Source organism: Amphiura filiformis, chromosome 8 (assembly GCF_039555335.1).
Source record: "Amphiura filiformis chromosome 8, Afil_fr2py, whole genome shotgun sequence".
Classification (NCBI taxonomy): domain Eukaryota; kingdom Metazoa; phylum Echinodermata; class Ophiuroidea; order Amphilepidida; family Amphiuridae; genus Amphiura; species Amphiura filiformis.
Genome location: NC_092635.1, coordinates 43673301 through 43685854, shown reverse-complemented (window position 1 = coordinate 43685854; position 12554 = coordinate 43673301). Strand labels below are relative to the sequence as shown.

General features: G+C 35.6%; 1 protein-coding gene across 1 annotated transcript; it reads left to right on the top strand.

Annotated features, from left to right (window-relative positions):
* Nucleotides 1-8126: 8126 nt before the first annotated feature.
* LOC140159076 (uncharacterized) lies at nt 8127-11586 on the top strand. The gene has a single exon (XM_072182414.1). It carries the CDS (start codon nt 8285-8287, stop codon nt 10421-10423), a length of 2139 nt encoding a protein of 712 aa, XP_072038515.1. The 5' UTR covers nt 8127-8284; the 3' UTR covers nt 10424-11586.
* Nucleotides 11587-12554: the final 968 nt, after the last annotated feature.

The window sequence follows — 12554 nt, the reverse complement described above, 5'->3', positions numbered from 1 at the left end:
TATTTAGGGCATATATGTTTAGAGTCAGTTCTGCGCATCAAGTTTCATGTTTAAAAAACATAACTAATAGAAAGTAAGAAATATAATATATCATTTTTAGAGTCAGAACGGTGCAGTAATTCTGCGCACGGTCGCAGGGAATTTATTCCACGGACGGATTTTCGGCGCACGTTTTAATCATCTCATGAATTGTTATGATTTACCTTCTGAACCTTCTGAGTTTTTAGTCAGCAAGGCGGAATACCGCAAGTCGCTAACGTAACTCTGGAACCTAATAATTTAATATTATTAAATGGTAGAAAGTAAGAAATATTATTTAGGGCCTATATATTTCTACTCTAATTTCGGGTTTTTTGCGGATGCTACGCAAGCGGCGGGCGTGAAACCTCCCAAATCGGAGGGTTTGCGTCCGTTTTAAATATTGTTAATAATGTTCATACTCCAAATTCGGAGTTTAAAATTATAGTAATATTATTTTTCTAAGGATTTTAAAGGTTATTAATGGATTGACGAATTTCCCAGTAGGCGCTAATGATACGGCCTATTTCACCAGAGGCGGTAAAGATAAGACGGCTTATGACACAGTAGGTGGGATATAGATGAGATGAGATTAGGCCAACTGCTAAGTATCTAAATAATATCAGGAATAATCCGATTCCGCGGTAATTGTTAATTAGTCATTGAACCAAAAGATCAAAGGTGTCGTGATGAGAAGATTCCGCGAAAATTGTTAATTAGCCATTGAACCAATAGATCAATGATGCCGGGATGAGAAACCCCGCTGTTTTGCAGCATTGAAAATAATTTTAAGAGGTATAATGATGATACCAAGAATAATCCGATTCCGCGAGAATCATTTTTCATTTTCATAGGCATAAAATATGTATTGATAATTCTTGTTTTTGTACTTTTACTATTTACCAAGTCTTTTTTTTACTTATTGTCTCAGCTATATTCTAACTATTTTCATTATATTTCCTACCGCGATAAAGTTTGATTTCGTTCCGAAATTCAGAATATGGACTATATTAAAAACATCGAATGCCTGGATCAGGAAAGTTCCTAGATTTATATTTATTCGATTGCCCATGTTGTGTATACTTCTTAGTTATTTTGTAAAAAAAAAAATCGCCATTTATAAATGTATGTTAAATCATATGGTTAAATATTGTTAATAATGTTTACTACTCCAATTTCGGATTTTTTGCGTATGCTACTCAATATTATAACAAAACAAGTGAATGAATGAATGAATGAATGAATGAATAATACCTTCATTTAATCAAATTTACTTATTACAGTATTACAATTTGTAGAGAATAACTTAGAAATATATATTCATTATATCAATGATAATTTATGTATATGTCTAATTAAAAATATTCTACTTACAAGTTTACGACCCAAAAATCCATTACTATGTATGTTGTATTAATATTGTTGCTATATTATTTGTTCATTATATCAACAACTATTTAAAAGTTTCGAAAGATATACGTACATGTAGGCCTATTAGGTTTCTTCGACCAAATAAAGCTATAGGCCTAATATTCTAATCCAAAAGATAAAAGCCCTTCAACATATATAATTAGTCCAATTTTAAGAGAAAAGAAAGAGAAAAAAAACAAGCTAAATCAAAAGAAATAAAGACAAACTGAACTCAAATCTAATTGATAGAAATAATGATAGAAACCGTGTAACATACAGCAACATCCACAAACAAACCAGGTTACAAAAAGATAAAGCAGATTTTTTGTTTTCAAGAATTAAGGAATTAATTGCGCCACTTGGTTGATATGATCTATTCCGCGAAATGGTATGATTGTAATTTATTCGATAAAATTAAAAGAAAAAAGGTCCCTTTCCAGTCCAAAATCAAACCACAAAGTCAGGGATATAATTAAAAAAGATAATACCAAATCCCAAAATACAAATCATATTGGATATAATATATAATTTATTATATATCAAAATCAATTTACTTATGGATCTTAGCAGTACGGCCTATAAAGAACCTACAAAGAAAACTATAAATAACATGCTTAGAATAATTTAAAACAATTCGATGCGTCGAATCAATGTACCTTTTCTGGACAAGGCAATTAAAGTATATTGATTTTAAAAAAACCGAATTATATTTATATGAATATGTGTTTTTCAAAATATAAATTATTAATTATTAAATTTGAAGAGATGGATTTTTTCCAAAAACACCAAAAAAAAAAGGTCTTTTGGGGAAAAAATTCCATATCTTCAATATGAAAGGTCAAATTTTTCAATTGATCGTCGGCTTTTCTTCCCAGCTTCATATACTTTAAGAATATATCAGTAAATTTATAAAATTTACTTCGTCATAAAATTTGTATTATATCGTAAATTTCATAAAATGAAAATTATTTGATATCAGAAAGACATTCTTCGTATTCCCAGTAATCACAAAAACTTTTTTAAAATGTTTTAAATAAGTTATATTTTGGCTTTTGGTTTAGGTAAAAACGTTTTAATAACATTAAAATGTCGGGTTATATAAAGGTCATGAAAACGTTTTAAAACGTTTTGTATGGTAAAACACACTACAACAATATTTTTAAATGTTTTCAAAATTTTATTGTAAACTATTTTTGCAAACATTTTTTGCCAAATATTTTGTCAACACTTAAATAGCATTATGTTAAAATATTTGCACGCAGCAAACACAGAAATGTTCTTAAAATGTTTTTTCAAAACGTTTTAATAACATTTAAATGTCGGGTTGTATAAAGGTCATGAAAACGTTTTTAAAACGTTATAGCAAATATTTTGGGCAAACGTTTTTCGCAAAATATTTTTTCAACCCCAAAATAACATCCTGTTTAGAATGTTTTGTATCAAGTTTTCAAAAATGTTTTTGGAATGTTATTAAAACGTTTCTGTACCCTTTATATAACCCGACATTTAAACGTTTTCTGTAAAACATTTTGTGTTTGCTGAGCAGTAGATTATCACAAATGTTTTTTAATGTTATGAAAACATTTTATACCCTTAATATACCATTTATATAACCCGACATTTAAACGTCCCACAAAAAATACTGTCGAAACGATCATGCCAGTTCCCTTAACGGGATATTAAATATAACGAAAAATGCGTTAAATTAACTGAGAAAACCTATAGTTAGAATATTAAAAAATGTGAAAACAAAACAAATGCATGACATTAAGTAAATATAAAGACAGGCTGATAAATAGTAAAATTACAAAAACAAGAATTATCAATACATAGGCCTATTACCGGTATATAACATTATGATTCTGACGGAATCGGATTATTCTTGTGATCATCTCTATATCTTTTCAAATTATTTTCAATGCTGCAAAACAGCGGGATTTCTCATCCCGGCATCATTGATCTATTGATTCAATGGCTAATTAACAATTTTCGTGGAATCTTCTCATCACGACACCTTTGATCTTTTGGTTCAATGACTAATTAACAATTACCGCGGAATCGGATTATTCCTGATATTATTTAGATACTTAGCAGTTGGCCTAATCTCATCTCATCTATATCCCACCTACTGTGTAATAAGCCGTCTTATCTTTACCGCCTCTGGCGGAATAGGCCATAGCATTAGCGCCTACTGGGAAATTCGTCAATCCATTAATAACCTTTAAAATCCTTGGAAAAATAATATTACTATAATTTTAAACTCCGAATTTGGAGTATGAACATTATTAACAATATTTAAAATGGACGCAAACCCTCCGATTTTGGAGGTTTCGCGCCCGCCGCTTACGTAGCATCCGCAAAAAAACCGAAATTAGAGTAGAAATATATATAGGCCCTAAATAATATTTCTTACTTTCTACCATTTAATAATATTAAATTATTAGGTTCCAGAGTTACGTTAGCGACTTGCGGTATTCCGCCTTGCTGACTAAAAACTCAGAAGGTTCAGAAGGTAAATCATAACAATTCATGAGATGATTAAAACGTGCGCCGAAAATCCGTCCGTGGATTCCCTGCGACCGTGCGCAGAAAAACTCCACCGTTCTGACTCTAAATATATATATAATATTTCTTACTTTCTAAGTTATTTTTTTAAACATGAAACTTGATGCGCAGAACTGACTCTAAACATATAGGCCCTAAAATAATATTTCATACTTTCTACCATTTAGGCCTAATAATATTAAATCATAACAATTCATGAGATGATTAAATCGTGCGCCGAAAATCCGTTAGTGGATTCCCTGCGACGTGCGCAGAATTACTCCACCGGAGTTATATATAAATAATATTTCATAGTTATATATAAATAATATTTCATACTTTCTACCTGGGGAGTTTCTGCGCACGTGCGCAGAATTACTCCACCGTTCTGACTCTAAATATATGTATAATAATTTATTTCTTACTTTCTAAGTTAGTTTTTAAACATGAAACTTGATGCGCAGAACTGACTCTAAACATATAGGCCCTAAAATAATATTTCTTACTTTCTACCATTTAATAATATTAAATCATAACAATTCATGAGATGATTAAATCGTGCGCCGAAAATCCGTTAGTGGATTCCCTGCGACCGTGCGCAGAATTACTCCACCGGAGTTATATACGGAGGGGAGTTTCTGCGCACGTGCGCCGAAAGTCCGTCCGTGGATTCACTGCGACCGTGCGCAGAAAAACTCCACCGTTCTGACTCTAAATATAATATTTCTTACTTTCTAAGTTATTTTTTAAACATGAAACTTGATGCGCAGAACTGACTCTAAACATATAGGCACTAAAATAATATTTCTTACTTTTTACCATTTAATAATATTAAATCATAACAATTCATGAGATGATTAAAACGTGCGCCGAAAGTCCGTCCGTGGATTCCCTGCGACCGTGCGCAGAATTAATCCACCGGAGCTATATACGGAGGGGAGTTTCTGCGCACGTGCGCCGAAAGTCCGACTGTGGATTCCCTGCGACCGTGCGCAGAAAAACTCCACCGTTCTGACTCTAAAAATATATATAATATTTCTTACTTTCTAAGTTATTTTTTCAACGTGTTTTTAAACATGATTTCATGAAACTTGATGCGCAGAACTGCCTCTAAACATATAGGCCCTAAAATAATATTTCTTACTTTATACCATTTAATAATATTAAATCATAACAAATCATGAGATGATTAAAAACGTGCGCCGAAAATCCGTCCGTGGATTCCCTGCGACCGTGCGCAGAATTACTCCACCGGAGTTATATATATAAATAATATTTCATACTTTCTACCATTTAATAATATTAAATCATAACAATTCATGAGATGATTAAAACGTGCGCCGAAAATCCGTCCGTGGATTCCCTGCGACCGTGCGCAGAATTACTCCACCGGAGCTATATACGGAGGGGAGTTTCTGCGCACGTGCGCCGAAAGTCCGTCCGTGGATTCCCTGCGACCGTGCGCAGAATTACTCCACCGGAGCTATATACGGAGGAGAGTTTCTGAGCACGTGCGCCGAAAATCCGTCCGTGGATTCCCTGCGACCGTGCGCAGAATTACTCCACCGGAACTATATACGGAGGGGAGTTTCTGAGCACGTGCGCCGAAAATCCGTCCGTGGATTCCCTGCGACCGTGCGCAGAATTAATCCACCGGAACTATATACGGAGGGGATTTTCAGTGCACGTGCGCAGAAAATCCGACTGTGGATTCCTTGCGTCCACCGTGCGCAGATAATCCACTATCGGAAGTTCTGCGTAGGGGTCGCAGAAGCTCCACTGGTGGATAGCTTACATAACTCGCTACAGTCTATAAAAATTAGTGCACACCCTATTATAGAACTAGGAGTAACTTTTCAATAAGTCTGGATTTGCTTTCTGAAAAAGACTGGAATTTCGGTTGCCAATGTTACTGGAAAAAAAACTTGGAAATGCAAATAAATGAATGAACAATTACGAAATTGTTCAAAATGAGCTTGAGTATTTCCGATTTTGAATTATTTTTCTGCATGAGTTTTCGCCTTTGAGCACTTTAAAAGTCTGGTTTTCAATTATCACGACTAGACCAACAAGTTCCGAAAATTCAAACTCCTTAAATAAAATTAAAAAAGAGTGTGCATCTATTGCCTGGAATAGCGCATCAATTTACTCCACATAATACAGAGTATCTGCAAGTAAACAACTTAAAAGATACTTTCATTTTACTTGGAAGGTGGGTGTAACCGGTGTATTTGAATCGGTTCACTCCGAATGGACTGTGTAATAATTATCTGCCCCCATGGGCAAAAAGAGTGGGGGAAAGCAATTTTTGGAAGGGCAAAAAAAAGGGGGAGGACAAGAATTTTTTGGCAGGTCCAAATGGGGTAAAGCGAGATTTTTGGCACATTCATGAATCATGAGGTATATTTTAAGAAACCGCTCTAAACAGGCTTAGGAAAACAGTACGCAAACGCTTATTTTGCAAATTTTCTTGTTCGCTGTGCTCCCATAAGAGTTTGAAAATTGGAACTCGAAACTCAAACTCAAAACTTGAACTCAAAACTCGGCTAACTCGCACTCGAAACTCGATAAAAAGTAACACTCAAGGAATTACTGCCCTTTAAACCTTTACTGTTTTGGGTAACATAGGAATTCCTTATGATTCATCGGGTGTCCCTAATATGGCTATAGGGTGTATCTTATATTTACTTCACTGACATGTTGCTTTCTTTTGCCATATCTTTGGTCGATTTTTCAATGACCCTCATTTGGTAAAAGGCTTTAACTTGTCATAGACAATAAGCGGAAGATACTTTCTTCTGCCAAGGTATGTGCCATAGTTAACATACATTGTTTCAATTGTATGCTGCAACCTTTTCTCACATGACTGACATGACTGGAATAGAAAACTTCAATCATAGCAAAATGAAGTAACTTGCTAGAGATGTACATAGAAGAAACACTCTTTTACCATAATTATAGGGTCGCAGGTGGTTTCCATATACTGTGGCCGAATCAGATCATTGTCAATGTTTTCTCTTGTCGATTTTTGTTGAGAATATAACTACAAAGTCCAGAAGCAGGGACTGCCTTTTGAGGAGAGTGAGATCAATTGCTCTCTACTGCTCTTCTTAAATCTGATACAGGAGAGTGATTTTTAGCTCTCCTTTGTTGACCATTCTCTCCTTACATTATATTGTAAATGCTTTAAACAGCTCTCCTTGAAGGCCCCAGAAGAGCTATATTTAATGCTCTCATGCAAATTCCAAAAGACAGTCCCTGCAGAAGGGCTCATCATTGTAAGCCCAAATATAAAAACAAAATAATTCGTTTCGCGTCCGCCTCCTCATCACTTTCTGTAAGCAGTCTTTTTTTTTTTTTAATTTTTAATTTTCATATTAAATTTTAAGATTTTTAAAATCTTAAAATTGTTTTTGTGGAACTGTAAAGGGTCTAACCCTTTGTAATCTTAAATTTTAAAAAGGGTCTCGTCGTTTTCCTGGCACTGGCAGATGCTGAAATATGCTAACAATGTCGATTTTACGAAAAAACTGCCGTATTTTGTCAATTTACTAAAAGTTCCCTCCCTACCTCCTTCCTTCCTTCCTCACTCCCTCCCCTCCCTCATTCCCTCCCTCATTCCCTCCCTCCCTCGTCATTTTTTGCAAAAAGGTGAGGACGCGAAACGGTTTTTTTTGTTTTATGTGGCCTTAAAATGAACTATCAACTCGATGTCAATTCGTTTGAAAAGTATTTTTGGTTCAAATCTTTTTAATACAATCGGGAAAATAATGATACTTGATATTATTGTCTCATCATTCACCTGATTGTTTTAATGTCTAATAAAAAGTTTAGTTACTTGTAATAATCATAATTAATAGCACTGTAATAGTTTTCGTATAAAATCAACAAAGCATCGTTATAACCATGATAACTGACAGTGTTATATACGTTCAATAAATCAATAAATTTGTTTACCTGTTATTTGGATTTTGAGGAAAAGGTTTGAAAAATAAAAATTAATAATTGTAATGATATAGTAAACTGGTGATTAAAATGAATTTCGATGTTCGATTAATCAATGTAGGGACGCGTCCCTAACGCATTACGAACGTCTATTGTTTACATCTAGAAACACCTTATCCTATTGCGTGCACCCATTTATACCAGTCGCCCACAAAGTTTTTTTTGTTGTCAGCATTGATGTTTCCGTTTCCTGAAGCTGAAGTCCAGTACACGTCGAAATGAGGAAAACATACTGAACTTGTAAACTGCTGTTCTTTGGTTTCATGTTTTGTCATTGCTTTACCAGAACCCCGCTCGACTTACAACCATGAGGACTTCACTCATCTTGCTCTTTGTGTTTGTGCTCTTCGTTTTATGTTGTTCCGCTCTTGTAGTACACGAAGGAGGCAACGTTGAACTAAGATGTTACGTACCAACATCAACTTTGACGAGAAGGACCTCTCCAGTGTATTGGTATTCCCACAAATATGTGGAGTATCTTAGTGAGAATTATCAAGTTAAAGTCAAGAGAAACTTGCCTTCTAATTTACTCAACCGACTTAGTGTCGTTGGCGATAACGGTGACTTTAATTTAAAAATATCCAACATAACCCGCGAAGATGCTGGCAAATATTCATGTATGTACCACACCATTGACGACATATGGGTTGACGTTGTCATTAAGAAAATCATCATACAAGATCCTATGCCACCAGATTCCAGTTACCCATTATGCGCAACAGAACCTTCTGAGCAGTTTTCTTCAGGAATGGAGGTGCGGTTGATTTGTATTTCTCGAGGGGGTTCTCCGCCCGCAACGTTGACTTGGTACCGAGAAGGCATACCTTTACAGACGACTTCGACTGAATTTGAAGGATATCATGAGCGAACATTAACTTCTGAAGACAACGGAGTTGCATTTGTGTGTAAATCGACATCACTCGGTGTTGATACGGTGAAGGAATGTTCTTTGACGCCTTTACGCTTGGTTCCGCATGTCAGAGTATATTCTCGTCCTGGCCCTGTGAGGATTGGGGAAAATGTTGAATTCACATGCATGGGAGAAGGTGAACCCTCAATTGCCACTTACTTTTGGTATTGGAATGGCCAATTGATAACTGAAAACGATCGATTGATTATCACTGGAGACAGTGGGGATGTTTTAATTTTGAATTCTGTTCAAACAGAAGATAACAATGCCCTTATTGTGTGTGTGGTCGTGACTTACACGGATTTGCGAAATACCGATCATGTAAGATTAAGAATAGTTGATCATTCCTTCTTGCCAGACCCCACTTCATCGATTGTACCCGAAATGGGAGCTGTTAGCAACCATGACCGTGGCTTGCCCCTCGGTGCGGTTTTTGGTTGTATTATTGCCGGTGTTTTAATAACCTTGCTTGTTTTGGGATTATACAAAGCTGGTTCGATATACAAAAATAGACATCATCCTGGAAACATGGACTTCAACATGATATCACTGAATCATTTGAATAATTTCGGGCATAACCAAACACGGAATGAAGAAGAACTAACACAAACTAATACTTATAAAACTTGTGACCTTGGTGATATAGATCTTGCTGCCACCACGGCTACTGCTAGTACTGCTGGTGGTATTGATACCAATTACGACCATATTCCCGAAAACGATAGCCGAAAAGGTTCATTACAAAGCGACCACAAACAAATTGAAGAAGCCTATGCAGATGCCGACTTCAAAGCCAACTCGCAGAACGATAATCAGACCTACTTCACAGTAGATTCCACAACCAAAGACCGTTCGGCCAAGAATCCGGACCTAACTACCCCTAATCATGCTGCCGCAGCTGACAAAATATCTGACTATGAGTTTCCCCATCAAATTAGTCCAACAGAAACGCAAAGAGTGCGAAGTCAAACGGTGGTGACTCAGGGCAAAACTGTAGGTCATTATCAAAGACCATCTCGACGTAAGATGCCTAAGATTCGCGAGGATTCGAACGCGTCACTCCAAAGACGACATCTTGCCCTTTCTTTGCCAGACCTAACTCCGTCATCTTGTTTCGTCTCAATGCCAATCAATACCGACTTTAACCATCATGATTATATGAACATGGGTGTTACGAGCCCAACGTCTCGAACACTCGGTTATCATGATTACGCCAATTATACACGCGACGTCAGTGCTCAAACCCCGTTCGCAAGATCGGATAGTTCGAGCAGCGGTTACGGAGAAGAACCGGATTCACCGCAATTAAGATCGGCAAGTCCGTCTAAGAAAATAAGCTACGCTGAACTTGATTTTACAGACCAAGGAGTGAACAGTGCCTCTACTGAAAATATTTTACAAACTTGCCCCATTCCATCATCGGCGAATGGTGAAGAATGTGAACAAATAAGTTATTCCCAAATCGCTTATGTTTTTAAGGACAGGCGACAACAGAGTGTACCATCGGTACAGAGAATACTCGGTGCAACTCGTTAAAGAGAGAACAATATTTTATCAAGTTGTTTCCAAGACTGAGAACAAAAAATGTGAGCTGAATGTGAATGTATAATAAGTTATAAAGGCACGCAGTACTTGTAAACGTTGACAATTTGGAATGAATTCATGAACTGAAATTTCAAACATAGCCCTAAATTACAGGGAGCCACCCGTTTTAAATCTATTCCAATATTCTATTCTATATATAATTCTATATAGGTTTTTGGAATGTTAACTCCTCGGCTGGTTCAAGGTGGAAATGTTTCAGGAAATAGATCATGTATATTATATTTGTAAATTTTGAACATAATTTTAAAACATGCATTTACTTTAAGTAATTCCACGGAAATTTGTTTATTTCTGTGAAACTTTCTAATAAACTATATGCAAGTTATATCATAACTACCTGCCGATTGGCCAAAATGAATATTGTGTCCAATTTTGAACCAATCAAGGGGGGTATTATTAAGATCATCTGCAAATGCAAGTTTGGCCATAAATAGGTTAAAGCGTAGTCGTAATTGGCAATTGAAATGAATATTTCAAGTTATCAACCAATCAGAAATGTTGTTAGATGACCGTACCAGTAGGATCAGTCTGCTCTGATTGATAAGAGTGTCCACAAGTAAATAACTCGACTTGAACAGAAATGTGTAAAATTGAATATTGCATTTTATTTCCACTATATGAATTTTGAAAAGCATTTGACTCAATGAAATAATAATTTTTATGATTTTTTAATTTTTTTTATAACCTCTAACCGTAAAACCTCGTCTAGAAGCATATAGTGTTTTTGATGAAAACTAAATTAATACGATACATGCGTAAATATGCCAATACAATAGATTAGTCTTGCAATTTGTTTGTATTTGCTTGGATCTATATTTGTAATTTATTTGTTCACAAATTCCATAATGGCGTCTGGGTTAATTTAGCGTTCATCAGAAGCACTCTATATGCTTGTAGACGAGGTTTTACGGTATATCATGATACAGTTACCATCTTTATCTGTGCCTGATGAAAAATAATTTAATGACGTTTTATATGATTATTGTACCATATCAGATATGAGGCTACCCCGGGTGTTACTCCAGTATTTAACACTAAATATAATAAAATACAAAGATAAACACGGAAATAATATCAATATAATAAAATAATCGGCTTAAAGGTCCGTAACCCGATCGACAGCATCATCCCCCGATTTTTTCATTGTTGATGAGGTTTTGGTATCACATAATAGATACTATTTTTTCTCATTACTATCCTGAAATTTGACGCTCCAAGTCGATGTATTTCCGGAGAAATCATGAATCACAGCGGTTTTTACAGGTTACCAGTTTGTAAACAATAAAAATTTCTTCGGATCATGGGAAGAGAAAAAAGCGAACTACGCTAAGTGTAGTCTCGCGGCCAGACTGTATGTGGCTATCACGAGGATCGACGAGTGTCAGACCGACGCAAACTGGCTGTGTAGGAGACTACGCTAAGTGCTGAGGAGACGGTCCGCCGTATATAATTAAAACAATTCCTTGATTATTTCAGTTGGTGAAATAGCTCAATTGGCTAGCGCGCCGTTCTTTTACCCGAGAGGTACCCGGTTCAAAACCCGGTATCGGAAGGTTTTTTTTCTCTCCATTTTTAACCCAAACATTTTTATATTCATTTGAAATGTACATATTGCAAGGGGAAATATATTTTGTTTCCTTTTTTTCTGAAACGGTACGAAAAAACAAAAAAACCAAAAAAAACCAAATATTTTCCGTTCAATACGGGTCGGGCATTGCGAACGGGAATTGTTGTCTGTTGCATGCCTACCCAGAATGCAATTCACGTATACAAGGTATTGGATTGCAAATTTGGCTATTTATTCACATTTACGCTGAAAATGCTCTCGTTTTTTCACAAAGCAGCATAAAGGGGGAGATATTTGATATTATTATGTAATTTTAAAAGACAATCCATATCCAAAACCAATAGGGTTACCCCCCTTTAATATTATGACATTTAAGCATATGCCGGAAGTCACGAGTCTAAAAAAAGTTCATAAACGCGGCCGCATGAAAGGTGTTGGAAATTCTTAATTCAGGAAATGGTGGGATGTTGTTTCAGGAAATGTGTCTTTGTTTTA

Bases quoted from the DNA above. Each gene is read 5' to 3' on its own strand.
- LOC140159076 (XM_072182414.1), top strand. From the start codon at position 8,285: ATGAGGACTTCACTCATCTTGCTCTTTGTGTTTGTGCTCTTCGTTTTA.